Below are 19312 nucleotides of genomic sequence, written 5' to 3' on the forward strand. Positions count from 1 at the left end.
CTCAATATCAACATCTCCTGTGCAGGATATATGTATCCAGAACAACAGTATTCTTTTGAATTTAAGCTGTTTCAATACTTATCAAGGCAACACTGATCGAACCAAACACAAAAACAATCAATTTCAACCTTCAACACTGATCAAACCAAATACCTCAACAATCAATTTCAACCTTCAGCACTGATCAAATCAAACACCTATACAATCAAATTCAACCTTCAACACTGATCAAATAAACACCTATACAATCAAATTCAACCTTCAACACTGATCAAATCAAACACCAAAACAATCAATTTTAACCTTCAACACTGATCAAATGAAACGCCTAATAATCAAATTTAACCTTCAACACTGATACAACAAAACACCAAAACAAACTATTTCAACCTTCAACACTGATCAAATCGAACACCTAACAACCAAATTAAACCTTAAACACTGATCAAATTAAACACCTATCAATCAAATTCAACCTTCAAGACTGATCAAAGCAAAGACATAATCAACCTCAACCTCCAAATTTCACAATCAAAAACTCTGCTGTCCAGCTGTATACAAGAGACACACACATAGTGCATCATGCAGGTTTCCTTACCTGCTGCTGCAGAGGCTGGCGCTGACGCTGACCCCCCTGTGGCAGAACGTCCACAAACTGGAAGGGGAAGGGGGGTGCCGCTGACTGGGACGCCTGACCCAAAGCCCAGTGCAGGCGGTCCTGTAGCACTGCCAGCCGTGTCTGTGATGCACCAGCATTTGGGTCACAACTGCTTTCTTTCCTTACAGTGTTAATGTAATATTCATCCTAGAATGTTTGGGTTTTTTTCAACAAGCTGTTGTTTGTTCCCTCATTTTGAAGTTCTTGACATTCAACCTCCATTATTTTGTTCAAAAAAGAAAAGTGGTAGTGGTATTCGATTTAAAAAAAATATAAAGCACACAGTAGAATTGAAAAAAACATGGCAGGAAATCTGACCAGTCATCAAGTATGAAAAAGTACAAAACTGTGAAATCCGATGTTGAGTTTATTTCCAAACACTGTCAAATTCAGATCTCTGTGTGGTCACCAATACTACATTATGCTTTCTTTTATTAAACATCACACTTCATAAACACCTTATGCAAACTATGCAGTCTATTTTGAGAATGCAATGTACAAATGACTGCCAGTATAAATAATCTACTTACATGAAACTGACATGTGATCAATTCAAATGATCATAAAAGTAAAGAACATATATAAACTGTTGATCGTATATTTAAGACACTGAATCGCTGATATGACTTATCAAAAGCTTGAATGGCAACACGCCATCCATCAGGCTTCCTGAATCTGAGCTGATATTCATATGTATGTATTTTTTGTTTAATTATTTATATGTGTCTATATACATATGTGTGTGTGTGTGTGTGTGTGTGTGTGTGTGTGTGTGTGTATGTGTGTATTTATACTTGATACTTAACAACAACAAAATCAGTTACTGTTTCTGTTGTTTCTTTTTATTTTGTTGCTTTTGTTTCCTCGCTTTAAAAATTTCTATGGTGTGAATCTTGTTTTCTTACAATCATTATCATCAATACCTCTGTGATCATGTAAAATTTCTATTAAAAATGGTCGAAAAAGAGAAAAAAGAAAGAATGGAGAAAACAGAGGGACAGAAAGACAACAACAACAGAAAAAAACAACAACACGAAAACCAACACAACCACTCACATCCGTGCTGGCGTTGACGAGGTAGGAGCTGGCGGTGGACAGACTGCCCTGGGCAGCCAGCAGCCCTGCGTACTGACTGAGTCGCTCCGACAGCGCCTCCCCTCCCTCCGCCACCTGTCCACGCGACAGCTCCACAGAGCGGCGCAGTATCATCACCTTCTCCACCAGGTCCTGCAACACGGAAAAGCATTGTCATGAGAGGGAGTGACCTTTTAAGAATACTTTTTTTTAATAGTTTTATTTATTTTTATTTTCTTCTTTTTTCTCATTCAAAGGTTCACAGAATCTATAACGTTTTACACAATGTGACTGATTTTTGTCATACTAGAAAGTTTGCAGCAGGGCTTAAGTGTGTGTTTTAATACCAAAGCAAATCAAATTTTTTTCACAGCCAAAGTGATATTAAGGAATTCCATATAAATGGAAATACTGCTATTGATTCAATGTCATTGAGTATGTTTGAACTGGTGAGTTCCAAATAAATAATTAAATCATTGTTTGAATTTTGGAGAAAATGGACATGTAGTTGACAGTAATTTCTTACCATAAAACAAAACAAAAAAATAACAACAGAATTTCATTAAAGATGCAAGCCCATTCAATCTTAACCAAATCAGATATGTTTCTATTCTTCATAAAGAGGCAAAAAAACATTCAGATTTATCCTAATAAGAGAACACAATTCTGTTAACTTTTCGCCTGAAGAGCTGGAATTGCGTTTTAAACCGCTTAAGATTTTGAGTGCTGAAAAATCTGAAAGACTTAAATACTTTTTCTCCCCTTCACTAAAATGCTTGCGATTTCATGAGTGCTTTGAGATTTCATGCATGTGTCTGGACAACCCCACAACATGCATAAACATTCTCACAACAGCCATTTTTACCTCTGACAAAAACCATATACGAATCTCACCAGAATGCATTTTTCTTCTTCAGGCTGAGTAGCCACAACCAACATGCTGATTATCATGTAACTATCACTTAGAGGAATGCTGTATTCTACCTTGGTGGTGGGGAAAACCAAAAGGACACAGACACACAGGGCACTTCTCACTGACCTGGAGGGCGAGTGGGGTGTTGTTGCTGTCTGTGTTGCGGACCCAGTTCTCCACCAGCTTGCCCAGGTTGCCAGAGCAGATGTAACACAGACTGGCATACAGTGACAGCTCCCCGTTCTTCTCCGTCTCCAGACGAGCAGCCAGAGCATCTGTGTCAGAAGGGGACAAGGAAACATTATTCTGTGATCAATACAACGTGGAACCACAAATGATTCAGAAAAAAAACATTTCTATGAATCAAAGCAATTCTGAACAACAAATGTAACAACAAAAAAACTTTTCTGTGAACAATACAACTATGAACCACATATAGTAAGGAAAACGCTTTTGTGATTAATATATCTGACAGATATTAGCAACTAAATCATCTGCTGCATTATCGTCAAACTTGAGCTAGATCTCGGCAATAAAAAAAGAACAACAACCCAAAAACAACAAAAAAACATGAATCTGTATTTCATTCCTCATCCAAGAATGACTCATCTTGTAATATCTCAAAGAGAAAGCCAAACAAAATACCTGTAAATTCTTCAGCATTCATGACTGTCTGAGACAGTCAAAACATCCATAGTAAAATAAAAAGGGATTGGACTGAAAATGAACACAAGTACTAAAAAGCAATGAATTTTTTGTGCAGTACCAATGTCATGTAAATCCACTCTAGAAACCGTAACTTCCTGAATTATTTCACGCAACCATGGATATATAAATAATAAAAACTTTTGACACCAAAGATACATTGCATTTTCTAATATAATCCAAATGTAGATATTGTCTTGCAACTTAAGTCGTTGTGATTATGTAGCAAGTAAATACCCAATTCCAGTCACTCACCACAGAGTCCTGTGAACTCTTCAGGAAGGGAGTAGGTCAAAATGACAGCCAGTGCCTCCTTCCAGTTCTCCAGCTCACAGGTCTCCACTATGTGCGACCAGTCATGTGTGATCACCGATGAAATCAGCTGTAACAATGCCTTATCATGTACACTTTTTATAAATACTCAAAAAAGGAAAAAAATCAGTAAATTATACTTTCTATTCTGATCTTTAACTAAACCCAAGTTCTCTCACAGAACTGAGAGAAACTTTCAGAAAATGTCTACATCACAAATAATACATGGAAAATTTAATGTCACAAGGACAATGTTGGAAACAGGAAAACAGGAAGAAGATTTGGAAGAATCACCAATGATGACTTTATTAATATTGTCGTCTAGAATTTAAACATGCAAACTGAAATGCATAAATATTTATGTAACAGGGCTACATTCTTGTTTTCAAAGTTGAAAAAGAAAGCAGGAATCATTAAATGCAATAAAAGTCTTCTTGCACTGCAAGTAAGAGAGCTGTAATCATTTTTGATGATTTATATAAAACCTGAATCAGCAAATTTAATAAAAACTTTCTTACTCTGCCAAGATTGCTCTTGTTGCGCTGGAAATATTTTTTCTGGGTCCGGAGTAATAGTTCAGGACCTCCGGCAATGGCCAGTAAAATTGCCTCGGCCATTTTATCCTCAGCCAAACACATTTCCACTGCAGCCTCAAAGTTGCCCATCAATAGTGCCTGCGCCATCAGACCACTTGTATCCCCTGCAAAGGAACAAAAACAACAAAAAATATGGAGTTTTGTCAACTAACAATTGGAACGATAATTGAATGGGCAATAAACGGTCATACACATAAGAAGTTACATGTTTGTGTGTGTGTGTGACTGACTGAAACCAGACTGAATGATACAGGAAATGAATGATGAAAGGCAGCTGTCAGTCGGCCAGTTAGGCAGCCTTTGTGCAAATGACTGTTTGTAAAGCGCTTTAAGCTTGGTATGTCAGAAGACAAGCGCTATGTAAGTATATATATCTTATCATACTGTTGGACTCTCAATCCGAGGGTCTGGGTTCAATCCCAGTAACAGCATCTGCTGGATTAAGGGTGGAAAACGGGGTTTTTTCCCCCCTGATCTCCCATCAGCATAAACGGCAATTAGACAGTGATGATTAATCAAATCAAATTAAACTCTGCCACCTGCCATATCCATTAACACTCACCATTTTCAGTGGGTATAACCAGAGGGGTCTGTAGTCCAGATTCTTTGCTCTGATTCCCAGCAATTTCATCAAATGCTGAACTTCCAGATAATTCATCTCGGCTGTCTGGAGTCTGAAATGAAAACAGATACAGTGCTCGTGATATTTAATGAAAATATCATATACAATTACAGCACAACAAAAAAATCAATAAGCAAATTCCAATCAATGCAATCATTAATGTTCTTATTTCCTCAATCATTTCTTATTATCATCATCTGACACCATCACTATCAGTATAATAATTTCTTGCATTTGAAAAAACCTCTCAAAGGTGAAAATGTATATGTACTTATTTAAAAAGTAAAACATACACAAATTCCCTGGTACCAGTGTAGTAGAAGTACAAATAACACAAAACCAGACCCATGAAATACCATGTAGTAGCAAATCACAGTGTACAGAACTCTCACCTTTGAGCCAACATTTGGGGAGGCCTGACCACTTGCTGATAACCCTGAGAATCCGCCATCCTGTTCATAGAAGAAATAAAATTAACACAGTTACTACTCTGAACTAGACATTTCAAGTCATACTCATTTATTCATGGTCCACAACCATGTAGCAATTTTTTTTAAATTCTTATTCCTTAAATAATTATCTCAGATGATAGTTTTCATCATCTATTAAAATTTCAACTTTTTATTTTATTCAGCTTCTTTAAACACAGTCCTCAGCCTCCCTATTGGATGACTTCCCTGTCTAACAGCATGTAACAGTTGAATTATCCAGGATTTCAAAGGCAATCATTCAACATATAATAGCACATAAGCTTCAAGCCCATTTTTTAAGTTACGTTTTCATTTTCATCTCGGCATTCACACAAAGGATAAAGAACTCTGTAAGTGCACAACAACAAACAAGAGACTGAAAACTGAGGGCAGAACAAAGCAATTGCAGAGATGCCAACCCCTGTCAAGTGTCTGTAGGAACAATCCGAAAATTTGGTATGATCATTTTGAATTTCATAGGAACACTTGGACTGTGAGCCACATCAGACGGGCACAATAGCTGAATGGTTAAGCGTTGGACTTTCAATTTGAGGGTCCCGGGTTCAAATCTCAGTGACGGCGCCTGGTGGGTAAAGGGTGGGATGTTTACTATCTCCCAGGTCAACATATGTACAGACCTGCAAGTGCCTGAACCCCCTTTGTGTGTATACGCACGCAGAAGATCAAGTACGCACATTACAGATCCTGTAATCCATGTCGGCGTTCAGTGGGCTATTTAAACAAGAACATACCCAGCATGCACACCCCCGAAAATGGAGTATGGCTGCCTACATGGCACAGTAAAAAAACAAAACAACAACAACAAAAACCCAGTCATACACATAAAATGTTACATGGCTGTCTGAGTGTGTATGTGTGTGTGCCAGAAATCTGACTGAATGACACAGGAAACGAATGGCAGCCGTCAGATGGCTGTACCCAGGTAGGCAGCCTGTTGTGCAAATGACACCAAATTTGTAAAGCGCTTAGAGCTTGGTCTCCAACTGAGGATAGGCCCTACTTAAGTATCCATATCAATCAATCAATCAATCAATCAGCAATCCACCCGACACAGATGCTGTCTGACCAAGACGTAACTTGATTTAACCAACTTCTTTCTTGTTTCAGCAAACGGTTAAGCTGACTGGTCCACTCAATGCTGTTTAAATGTAAATGCGCACGCGATTAGCTGAGCATCATCACATGAGACCAAGGTAAGTAGTGACTGCCCTGGCCTCATGATCGGTAAGTCTAGAGTGCCTGGGTAATGTTACGATAAGAAAGCATCTAACCATGCTATGTTGTCGAAAATGGACTCCTCGGAACAATTTTGACGTTGGTGTAACGTCAGAACAATCAGCAATCATCCCAAAAATAGCTGTATTTTCCCCCCCCTCAACACCAAACAAAAAAGGAACATACCCCAGCACTGAGCTGTGTCATTTTCTGGGCCAGCTCCTTGGCATCCACCCCAGGACTCTGGGGCTGAGCCAGGTCGGTGCCTGTGACATCCGCCACCTGAAAGTGAAAAATGTGTACAGAAGTTAAGGTATCACATCAGTACCTGCATGCAATCATGAAGCATCAGTTATACCCTCATGGAATCATTGTGTGATGCACTGATTCAAGGCTTATTACACTACGCAGAACGCTCCATATAAACAACAAGTGACCACCAAAAAAAAGGATTTCGAAGATTGTGTGAACTGAATTGCTGTTTAATGATTTTGCCCATGGAAAGCGTGTTGAGCTCTAGTTATGAAAAAGCACTGAATAAGTGTTCATTACTGTTATTACTATCATTTTTTTCTACTGAAATAGGAATATCTCATTCAATTCTGCCAAATGCAAGTAAGGTTAGAACTCCCCAACCCTCTCTCCTTTTTCTTTTTTTTTGGTTGTCCAATCATTTGCATTATTTTAGTGGCATTACTCCTACGCTGTTCATTCTGAGTCCCCCATACACAGACACACCCAGGTTCGTCTGAAGCAGTCCCAGTTATCACTGTTAAGCTGCCAGAAGGTCATACACTCGAGGAGACCCTGCACTGCTGTGGAGAAACTTCAGCTACTAAGCCCCTTACTGACAACAATAATAACTTAGTCAAGGAGCCAGAACTGAGTGAGTGTCTCCCCAAGTGTGGTGACCATCACCAAGTCCTTCCAATGACAGTTTCTCATGAATCTACTGACGCAGATCACCTTGACAGGACTCATCCCAACTGATAAATATTGCAGCAGAATTATTTTCTTTTATTTTCAGTTTATTCACTTTTATCTTATACTCATGTGACCTTCAACATCAACTGGGCTTTAGCCACTATGTAATGTAACATACTAAAATAAAAACAACTTTCCATTGATACTGACAGAGGGGTATGCAAAGTGGAATTTGAGGTCAATTTTCTTTCATATACATGATGATGATGGTATTCGAAAAGAAAATCCTCTCATCATCTTGGTAGCAACACGATGATATAAAACCATATAAACTGGTATGACTGGAACTGCATGTTACTATAATGTGCATAATTTTGAAATGGCAATTATGTGTTGTGTTTAATGCCCTCTTAGTTGTAAAGCTTTCAACTGGTCAAAAGAGCTTGTGAATGAAATGCAAACTTTTCCACTGATGATAGCTCTTGTGCTAGATGCTGGAGCCTTGATAAATCCTCTAGTGTAATATATCCTCATGAAAATAAAAACTTCACTCACCTTCTTAGCAAGCTCGTTCTGGTCATAGCCAAGAAGCTGCAGGAAGCTGGCACGAGGTTCACTCTCAAAGTTGACCCTGAGGAAGTTCCAAATGTTCTCTTGCATGGCGTCAGTACTATTGGCAGCCTTGAGGGCACAGAACTCAGAGTACTGAGCTGCATTGAGTGCCTGCTGCAGCTGATCTGAGCGAGTCACCAGCTCGGTTTCCGTGACAACCTGACTAATGGTCACCACACGAGGGCCTGCAGGCTGTTGTGGATTGGCTGCACGAGGACACTCGAATGTCACCAGTTTGCCTCCAAACTGAAATACAAAAAACAGTAAGCTTTAGTTTTGAATCTAAAGTTACTACTTTGGCATGCTTTCACAAAATGTTTTGCATTAACTCACTCAGTACGGCCAGTCCTCTCTTCTCCTCTACACAGACCCCTCGGATGTCCAGTGGGTGTCTGAATGACCCAACCTTTAGCTTCCGTCGTCAGAATTGTGGTATTCTTTGTCAACATTCACGTCTTCAGTATAAGAGCCTTCCGTTTGCAATATTGTGATGATGGTAACTGGGGTGAAATGCTGTTAACGTCGTCTCTTTCGCCGTTCGTATGGAGAGAGTTAAGCACAAAAATAAGTCAATCTCGCTTTCACAAACACCCTTTATCATAAAACTGATACACAGTCGATATAGCAACTGTCCACAATGAAAAAGCAGAATTCTTTTAACACTTTTCTCTCCAAAAAATCTTTTTTCTTCTTCTTTTTATTGGTCAAAAATTTTCATTCCAACAGAACAGATAAAGCTCTCTTAACAGTGCTGTAAGCATCAGAAACTTCACTCACAGGTGAAATCAAAGACAATACAATCTGATTCAGCAATGACACCTACTCATAAACAAAGACCACCTTAACACCACATAGAAAATTCAACAAAACTACAAAAGCACTGACAAAACTCCTGGGAAAAACTCACTGCAAAGGAAGCTCCAACAGGTTTCCTGATCCACTTTGGTGGCTTCTGCAGTGACATGACTTTTTCCTCCACGTGAGGAACCTGCACTGGAGCCTGAGAGAAAGGGTCTCCTGTGTTGAACGACTCAGCAACCTGCACACACACAGTTCCTAAGTTCATCTGGCTGAAGATGCTAGCAACATGTATTAAAACCCCTCCCATCATCATCCTACCCTAGAGATCCACATACAAAACATTTCATGTATCTCTTATAAATCTGAAGCCACAGAAAACAGCAGAACAATATCTTTTGTACTTGAAGTGTTACAAATAGTTCAATAAAGCATTTGAAATCATGTTATGAGAATTTTTAAGTGCTGTGCTAAACCAACCAGTACATCTATTTTTACAAATAAATTTCACCAGTGATGAAACCCAATATTCATACTGCATCTCCCAACATTTGTCCCTTGTAAACCCTTTACTTCTCCATTTGTGGACTATGATGAAAACTGGTTATGAAAACCTTTGAAACATGAGTCAATCCGTACTTCTCTACTATTCAATACACACAAAATCACAAGGGAATGAATGTACTAAAACCACCAAATCAACCCAAAATTCAACAGGAGCACCAATACTGACCTTGTTGCTTGGCTGAATAGGGTGACCACCTCCCATCAGCGAATACACTCCTATATGTCCATCAAAGGTGGAACTGGATATGAGGCCTGGGTTACGTGGGCACCACTGAACATCAAAACTCCACTGGTTGTTTGTGGGAAGCTCATACACCACCTGTAAAACATTCATTTTACCAAGATGAACGCCACTGAACAAAAGATGACAAACTGTCAACACACACATATATGAACTCACTGAAAAAGAATAATACATCCACATATGGAATGCATGGGAAAAACCACATCACTATTAACATGAACATTTAAAAAAAAGCATACACATATTCTCATTCTCAACACAGATACATACATCAATAATGATAATAAAAATAAAATTAAAATCATAAAAATAATAAAATTAAAAATAAAAATAATAATAATAAAGCTTCAATAAACTTAAACATATTCTCATTCTCAACATAGATGCATACATCAATACTTTATTGTGTTAGGCATCATACTCAGCCAAATACTGCTCAATGGTATCAAAACAAAGTGTTTAACTAAAAGGACACCTTCACAATGTTTATTCCAGCTGCATTATCTGATACATTTACTTGTGTTCACAAGCACCATCAGACATACCTCTCCACCCTGCACGTTAGAGTTGGGGTTCCAGCACAGAATGCGGTTGTCTTTGCCACAGGACAGCAACAGATCAGGATCACGCTGGCACCAGGCCACTGACAGGATTCCTCTGTTCATTCCACACAGAAACCTCACAAATACATATAGGAAACCCAGAAATCCACCTAATCAAAGCTAATATCTCAAGAAACACCTCTTATTAAATACTTGTAAAGATTTTATTCCAAACAACTTAATTATTTCAAACCAATAAATTCACTTCAACGAGGCTTGTACTTAAGGAATGCCACTTATAAATTACTCGTAAATACATTTTTTAAACCTCAAATTTCAAACAAAGAAATCCATTTTAACATGGTTCATATTTTCCCACATATCTGTCAATCTTTTAACGTCATAATACTGACAAGACCTATCACATGCCTGATGCATATAGAAGCTGAAAGCCAACAACAAACTCTAATGGCTAATATTCATAAACATTTTTTGGTTGTTGAAATACACATTTCACACACTGACAGAATAAAAAATACACCAAAGATATGACAAAATCCACACATTCAGTGATTCACACACACCAAACACACTGAGCAAATAACATAACAAAACAAACTGAAAACCATTCCAGTCTCGACAATTATTCTTTTGCCATTAACTCATCGAACATACATAAAAGATTAAAACAAAAACTCTCAACAATGATCTTTTCACCAATAATAAACATTCTTTATGCTAAATTCAACACCACTAACCTCTGATGATTCTCCAGTACTTTGAGAGGCGAGGTGGCGTAACGCAAGTCCCACAGCTGAATGACTGGTGTGTGGTCATCTTCAGATGACAGACACATCTGTGTGGCTACCTCTGGATGCCAAGCTACCTTGTTGGCTTTGATCTGTCACAAAAACAGATCTGTCAGACAACCAAAACAGAAACCATTCCCTGACCAACACACGACAGAGTCAGGTCAATCACAGCTTTTTGTGACTGGACGGGTTCATTTTCAAAATCTCTTTTAACACCATCTTTTGATCTGGTTCAGCTAAAGTGTCCGGTATCAGTTCTTTTTCTCTGCTACTTATTTGCAATATACAGTTGTTCATGATATGTAAAAATTGGATAAGCATTCAAAATATAAAGAAAAAAAATAAATTATTATCAACAAAATAAAAGAGTAGTCATCTTTCAGTATCGATTATAATGAATCAGATTCTGGACACTGCTGTACCGTAATCTCTCCGTTAATTATGTGGCAGAATTTCAAGAACAACATCAGAATTATAAAAACATTATTACCCTTCAAATAACAATGCTTATTCTCAGTGATTATTGTGAAGCAAAGCCTCAGAAGCTGAAGACAGACATGGTTTTCTTCTCAAGTAGCTCACACTTACACAAAGATAAAAATTCTCAACATGATTCAAAATGAACTATGATCATGTATAATTTCCTTTCTATTCTTTTTGTTTGGTTGTTGTTGTTTTTTTAAATATATATATATAGCAAGAACATGTTTAGTTTGAAAACTCACTCGAGACATGCTGTCGCTGACTTTGATGATGGGTTCGTTTTTGCGCAGGTCCCATACAACACATCGAGCTGCAAAGTTGGAAGCCAGGATATGCTGCACTTGCCTGTTCCATGCCACACAGGACACCTCCTCTGGGGGCTGAAAAAGAACAGAGTGTGAAATGAATGAAATAAAACTTTCCAATCATCAGGACAGTGACACAAAATACCACAAATTACCTGAAAAATGTGGGCCATCTTCAAGATTACTAATAATATTCTACATTTACCAAAGAAAGAAAAAAAGGGGATTGGAGAGAGTTAAAAAAAATTTTTTTTAAAGGTGAGAAAGAAGATGGCAAGCAGCAGTTGTCGTTTTCTTGTTCTTGTGCGTACACAAGGATTTTAACCAATGCATAACCATATCAAATCAGCAACTACTGTTATTATTTTCAAGTACTGGAACAGGATAAAAGTTTACTGTTTACCAAAACACAAATTATCTCCTCCTGTTAACTGTTTATCTACATAATTCAAGAAGAAAATGAAAAGGAAAAAACTAAACAAACAAAAATCAACCCATTTTCAGAAAACAAACAAGAAGCACATATTTCCTCACCTGCGATTTCTGTCCTGGCGTCATTGGATTATCTGATTTATTCAGATCCCAGATGTAGATTTCAGATTCAGAGGCACCTGATGCCAACAGATTTGTCTGAAATGGATTAAAGTCCAAGGCTTTGACAGCGCCTGTGTGTTTGGTCAGCTGCAGTAATAAGCTGTCTGCATCTCCAGTGATCATTTTCTCCGCAGAGTATACCAACACACTGCCATTGTCTGCTCCACCGACAATGACACCAGATGACATGCCACTCTTGTCTGTCCCAAAGCCATAGGAGCCCCATAAGACTTGGTGAAATCTGCAACAGATGCAACCACAAGCATGAAGATAAACATCCTGATTAATACTTTGTACAGTTCAACCCCTTGAATACCGAACTTTGGTAAAGTGAGATCAGTGAGGCATGTGTTTGAAGTGCGATGACTTCATTTTATGTACTTTTCTATGATGTAATATTTTTTGCTAAAGAAAAGTAATACAATCCCAAAAGGAAAAAGTCCCAATAAGGAATGCTGACTGACATCCTGACTTCCTGTAAGCTCAGTGTTGTCTCACTGAGGTGAAAGCCCTTCACTGACATGCATACTCGGCAGCAGCACACAACAGGTTAAACTGGAAGATGAGAGGCTGTCACGCGTCGACATATCCTGAGTGTGAGACTCCCCTTAGCTGACATTTTTTCTGTAAGCAAGCTGCCAGGCAGGCAAGCAACGCGTTCAGCCCACACCCCACATGCAAAGCAACTCATGTCAGTGAGTTGTGATTCAGTTTTAGTTTGTGCATGCATCAGTCTGGCACTCCACTGTCAACTGCTGTGAGAGTCACTTTCGACCAGGGGTTTGGGGGGTTGATTTCTCCATGTCTTCTGCTGTGGTGAAGCAGCAGGTTGTCGTCGTTTGTTGGCGGGCATTGCAACGGCTGGAACACCAGTTCCAGGTCTTTTACATAACCTGAGGTAAGGGTGTGTGATGTTTCCTTGGTCGGCTGGTTGCTGGCACTTACAGGAATGGTGGTGGTGGAGGGAATGACAGAGGCTGTGAATGCATATTTGTTTTGTATTTGCTGTAGCTGTTCATATTATTTCATGTTGTGATTAAGAGATGCTGTGAATACATGTGTGTTCCTATCATTACTGTTGTGTTCATGAGAAGTATCAATGATAAATGTTTATTATCTTGGGAGAAATTAAATTAAATTGAGCTAAGTTCAAATGAGTTACTGTAACGGCAGGTTGAATGGGCGGGATGATAGGTTGTGTGCGACTAGCATCTTTTAGAAGGCAGAACTGACACTTTGCCAATCTTAGGTTTTTTCCTGTTGTTCCTGTTGGACAGTTCCGCTTCTCTACTGGTTGCGGCTGTGGGCTGAAGGGAGGTCTGCATGTGAGGGACTGGCATTGTGCTCTGCGGTGGTGGCGACAACAATGTCAACGACAATAGCAACAACGACAACAGCGTCGGCTAGAAGGATTTGATTGCTGTGTTTGAGTAAAGTGCTGTCCCCCAACTACCTCCCTTATCCCATCCATTCCTGACCACTGATGTATTTTTGGACCCCAGCGGCAGAGACTCACCAAAGCAGACAATGTCTTTGAGTGGTGGTATGCGTTGAGTGTGGTAGTCATGACAATACTGTTTCGCATGTTGAATTTCATGTTCTTAAAAACCCCAATTTTTTTTTTTTTTTTTTTTTAATAAATGTTATAATTTCAAGTGTACTTTGGTTGTTCTGACTGGTGTGGAGGCCTGACAGATTCGCCGTTGAGTTTTTGTCAGCCTTTGTCCATCTTTCTGTCAACCGTAGCGTGACATCTTGGGGGCTCATCCAGGACAGTTGGCGCAGTGTCTGGTGTTGGTGTTATTCCCTGTCGGGTCGTGTGCTAACTTTTCTGATACAAGTCACACCAACCAGAGTCCAACTTTCTGATTTGTTTGCCTTGTGTCTGTCTGTGTATTTATGTGTGACGATTCATATGAATATTCATGTGTATTTGTTATTTTGGTTGTAATAATCATTGTTGATGCTTTTGATGTTGCATTCAGAATTTAGCATGATACATACTACATTGAGTACTCCTGTATCAGTTTCTCCATTATACTCAGGTTCAGCTGTTCGAACATGAGCTAGACTGGCCACTCTTGATTCGCTCACTCCCACTTCCAGAGTTTCTACTGCTATGACTACTGCAGCTTCTTTGAGTTCGGCGGTTAAAACTGTTTCCAGTACTGCCAGAGAAACTGCTGCATTGTCCGCTCTGCTGGTATGGCTTTTGGTAGAGCAGATTTGCCTCCCATTTCGTCACTAGGGTGAGATTTGGGGTTGCTGAATCAAAATGTATCAGGTGCAGGCAGTTTTCTGGAATCTAGCCCACAGGATCGAGAGACAGCAGATGTTCATAGACAGGCGCTATGTTCGGGGGTTAGAGGTAGTGATTTGGTACAGTTTGTGACAGCTGAACTGCATAACAGACAGAGAGCTGCGGTTGAGAGTGGTAGTTGTGTCAGTATTGTTTTGTTGTTGAATTTCATGTTCGTAAAAACCCAAATAATATTTTGTTTGTTTGTTTTTTCGAATAAATGTTATAATTTTGAGTGGACTTTGGCTGTTCCGACTGGTGCGGAGGGCTGACAGATATTTGAGTTTTGGTCATCTTTCGTCCATCTGTCTGTCATTCTGTCAGCCGTAGCGCAACAGTGGCACAAACGGTTATCAAGGAATACCTCTAACAAATTTCAAAAACAACTATGTGTCAGCGTAATACAGTATACTACAAAAAGATGACTGTACATAACAATATGCTGCTAACCATGATCATGTCATATGAACCCATCACCCATGTCTACAAAACTCTTTCAAAATGGTTCACACTACCACTGGTTATCATGCACACAAAAGATGCAGACAAAGATTACGCGCGAAATTTGGCCAAACAGAGCAAACCATAGGCCTAGTTTGCATCAGTTTGACATGGTACAGTATATGACACCAAAAGGAATGTCTAGCGATGAGCAATCAACTGGATAATTGGATCATCGGTTATCTCCTAAGCAAAAAGAAAAAGAAAAAGAACATAATGCTGTCAATTTCATTTTGCAAAATCAAAAGTTTACCTGCACTGTGAAGGTATTGAAGAAACCAGAGGCATTTCCAGAGTGGCCTCAGCAAGGTTCAGACTGTAGATCTCTAGGGCTGCTGAAGTACTGAAAACAAGAGGAGTCAATATAATCAGGGTTGCCATCCGTACACATAATATATGTATACAATGTACCCTAACGAACCCTTGTAAATCAAGCAGGATACACTAAAAACTGACAGAAGCTTCACAGGCAATAAGAATCATGTAATACTAATACTGTCAAAACTGAGCCTGCTTGACCACTTGGTGCCTTTACAGATATCCTTTAAGTTCAGAAATGCATGTGTACATGAAAGCACACCAGATGCAAAGGCTACAAGACACAAACTTATGTACACCATGGCCTGTCTGAATGAAAACTGAAAAGCTGCAACTTGTACAAGGCTATTCCTGTCACTGCAGTGGCTGCAGCATACACACACAGTGTCAGTGTGAGTGAACACAACTGAATGAAGTTAAAAGCTGTCACACACTACAAACATACTGCTCCTACAACAGTGTTTTTCAAAGTGTGCATATTCAAGTGTGCCTGAGTTGTTATTTACTATGAAGACTATCACTCTGAAACTGGCATGTGCCGTATGTGCATGTGTTTGTCAGTGCATGATACTCAGATTCAATCAATGCTACAACAAATAAAGCTGAAACTTAACATATGACTATTTACATTATATTGAGTAACTGATGTAAATGAATTTTCACCGCTTTACTATGCTTTCACCAACACTGATTCCAATGTCTAAAGCATATTCTTTAGACTTTCAACAGCTTTGGGATGAACATTATGTTATACAGCTGCTGGATGTGTGTATTTCCAAACACGTTTTCATGAGATGCTTTCAGTTCAACTGGTTCCAGGTCATGTTGACAAGTCAGTATTTGAAATTAAATCACAACAAACAAAACATCTCTTTATGATACCCACTTCAGTTCATTGTACAGCAGAAAATCTTACCTGAAAGTTGCATCAAGCTGTTGTGCAGCTGTTCCCGCAACGAGGTAAATAGGATACTGTGATTCTGGTGACCAGGCCACATTGGCCGTTCGATCAATCTCCTTTACACGCATGGTTTTTGTATGCTGTATGACTGTAAATATATGGAGAAAAAAAAACAAGTGTCACAAAACATGATAAAAAAAAACCTAAAAAAAAAACACTCACACATTAACTAAGTTCTCTTTCATAAACAGATTTGGGAGAATAAAATTATATCAAGGCAAACAGAACACTAAAATAAATTACTGTACATAATGCATAAATTGATAAATCTTATTAACAAAATATGAAACATAAATGCACACCATTTTCATTTACTTTACTCCGTCTGGAGTCACTGTATGCATGAACATGGGCATTCTCTGCAACAGTCTATTAGTATTACTGTTTAAAGTGTTTATGTGGTTATCTAATAATTCAATATCAATTCTCAAACATTACTAATTTATAGTAATGAGACAGTAAACGAACAAACAAAATTACTACCAAGTTAAACCAATCTCTCAGTCAAAGAAGGCTACTCACTTGCAAGTTACCCACCATGCTGGGGAAATAATATAAATAATAATAATGGACGTTTATACTTAGATGCTTCACTAAACACTTGTTAAAATAACACATCACATCAATGTTATGTACACACACCAAAATGTGACTAACACACACACACACACACACACACACACACAATGTATACATACATTTATAACATAAAATATGTACATAGCAGCTGCCCTCCACACATACACACACATAGGCATACACAAAAACACACACGCACACATGTATGAACACACACAAAATGACAAATACACATTCATACACATGCATGTATTCATGTATACATACATATGTATACATACCAGGGTTCGTCACTAACGGGAGCGCTGAGCGGAACGCTCTGAAAAAACAAATTGCGCTCTGGAAAATTCCTTGACTCAGAGCGCTTGCGCTCTTGATTTTGAAAAGACATAAGCATACACTACTGTATCTAAATTGTTATTCCATTGTCCATCACAAACAAGAGTCAAAAGCGCGATCATTTTGCATTTACCGAAGTTTGAAAGCCGTCTGTTTACGTTTTGTTAGTTCAACCGGAAGTAGGCCTAGTGAAGTGTGGTCCAAGGAAGAGAAGGCCAAACTTTCAAAAGCGTCAGAAAACTGAGAAGCCGGAAAGTGAGAGTGAGGAGAATGGATTAAGTGACTCAAGTATTGGAGAGGAATTGATGTAAACAAGAATTAAAGGTGAGAAAATGAATTTATGTTTGAGACTTGTTGCTCTATGTTTTTAGTGTGCGCTCTTAGTTTTCAGTTTGCGCTCATCAAAATTCTGAAACTAGAGCGCAGGCGCTCATGTGAAAAAATGTTAATGACGAACCCTGCATACACACTAACAGTCAAACACAGCTCATGCAAAAAAAAGTGGACCTGCCACAACTAAACTTAATGCTGAGGAAAGATGAGCTTTGAGACCAGATCTGAAAGATGAAAGGGAGTAAGAATGACGCGGAAAAAAAGGAAAGTCTGAAATATAAAAGGAAACACTGGATTGTCCCTTGAAACACACACACACACACACACACACACACACACACAGCTTTCAGTTTCACTGTCGTCAAAGAGAGAAAAGAAAAAAAATTATATTCACTTATTATAAGTCATTAACATTCATCATTTATGATTTTAATTTGAATACATGATGAAGCATAAAACTAAAGAAAAGCACATTTATGGATATAGTTTTGAGGCATCAGTTTATGAAACATGGCAGAATTCAGTGTAAAACCATTGATTTCATCAGGATATGTGACCACCCCACCAAAAAAAAAAAGTTATAATTCACACACACACACACACACACACACACACGAAACTAAAAAAAACCAAACTAGAAGAGTTTTCGCTTATCTTCTAACATGCAACAGACTGAGACTATCACAGTATCTACGCAGAACGAAAGGGGTGGAGGTTAATTTCTAAAACATCAATGAATCAGAAACTGCATCAACTTATTGATCAGAAAGACAGTATTACGAGACAACATACGCGTTTGATTCGGGAAAAAACATAAAAATATTCATATTGTGGTACGAGCCCAACAACGTATCGAACTGAGGACACGTTCAAGAAAAGGTCATACATTACATTTGCTGCTTTCTTGTTCGGCATTGTCAAAATGTGCACAGACACCCGAAATTCATGCCAAATAAAATAAAATAAAATAAAATAAAAGTATGGTAAAACTATGTTACGATCAGTAGGTTATACTGGAAACCTACCGCTTCCGTAGCAATGGGTCTTCTGCTAGCTAAAGTGCTGACAGCCCGACACCGGTACACTATATCTTCTCCAGTCTTTGTGTAAACCGGCAAAGTGCTGCTCTGGCTCTCAAGTAAGAACAAAATATGACACGAAACTGCTTTCGTGAACATAAATGTGTTGGAGATGGCCACGAAAACAACTCAATTTCTTACCCAGTCAACAAAATCAACGTGGCAGGGGCCACTCTCCCATAATACCTCCACTTCCGGCAGTCCAGATCCCAAATAGAAATGAACCAATCAACGCTCCTGATAAGAGTCGATGTGCTGAGAATAGACTTTGCGCCACCTGACGGCGAAAAATGTTGATGCTGATCGTTAGATACATTCTGTTTTATGTGTCTCCGCAACTGAGGGCGTGAATCATGGCCTTCGCAAGCGAGTGGATCCATGGGTTCCTGACGCGATCGAACTGTTGAGATTTACTTTGGGAAAAAAGACACGTTGC

The 19312-nt window shown here is 38.8% G+C and overlaps 1 protein-coding gene across 6 annotated transcripts in view; it reads right to left on the reverse strand.

Annotated features, from left to right (window-relative positions):
* Positions 1 to 19084, reverse strand: part of LOC143296862 (protein transport protein Sec31A-like) — a 34174-nt gene extending 15090 nt beyond the window's left edge. For 5 of the 6 annotated variants that reach the window (XM_076609135.1, XM_076609286.1, XM_076609222.1 and 2 more), the window contains exons 1-18: positions 18823 to 19077; positions 16502 to 16634; positions 15521 to 15610; positions 12408 to 12708; positions 11811 to 11948; positions 11032 to 11174; positions 10277 to 10388; positions 9654 to 9806; positions 9030 to 9161; positions 8066 to 8368; positions 6773 to 6868; positions 5273 to 5332; positions 4821 to 4932; positions 4181 to 4362; positions 3606 to 3732; positions 2772 to 2920; positions 1715 to 1885; positions 599 to 739 (exon numbers count right to left, since the gene is read on the reverse strand). In XM_076609135.1, the coding sequence (XP_076465250.1) occupies positions 599 to 739; positions 1715 to 1885; positions 2772 to 2920; positions 3606 to 3732; positions 4181 to 4362; positions 4821 to 4932; positions 5273 to 5332; positions 6773 to 6868; positions 8066 to 8368; positions 9030 to 9161; positions 9654 to 9806; positions 10277 to 10388; positions 11032 to 11174; positions 11811 to 11948; positions 12408 to 12708; positions 15521 to 15610; positions 16502 to 16614 (2523 nt within the window). In that variant the 5' untranslated portion in view covers positions 16615 to 16634; positions 18823 to 19077. Of the gene's footprint in view, positions 1 to 598; positions 740 to 1714; positions 1886 to 2771; positions 2921 to 3605; positions 3733 to 4180; positions 4363 to 4820; positions 4933 to 5272; positions 5333 to 6772; positions 6869 to 8065; positions 8369 to 9029; positions 9162 to 9653; positions 9807 to 10276; positions 10389 to 11031; positions 11175 to 11810; positions 11949 to 12407; positions 12709 to 15520; positions 15611 to 16501; positions 16635 to 18822 lie in introns of all 6 variants that reach the window. The other variant, XM_076608956.1, reaches the window with a different exon arrangement.
* Positions 19085 to 19312: the final 228 nt, after the last annotated feature.

The sequence above is a fragment of the Babylonia areolata genome, chromosome 1 (assembly GCF_041734735.1).
Source record: "Babylonia areolata isolate BAREFJ2019XMU chromosome 1, ASM4173473v1, whole genome shotgun sequence".
NCBI classification, from domain to species: Eukaryota; Metazoa; Mollusca; class Gastropoda; order Neogastropoda; family Buccinidae; genus Babylonia; species Babylonia areolata.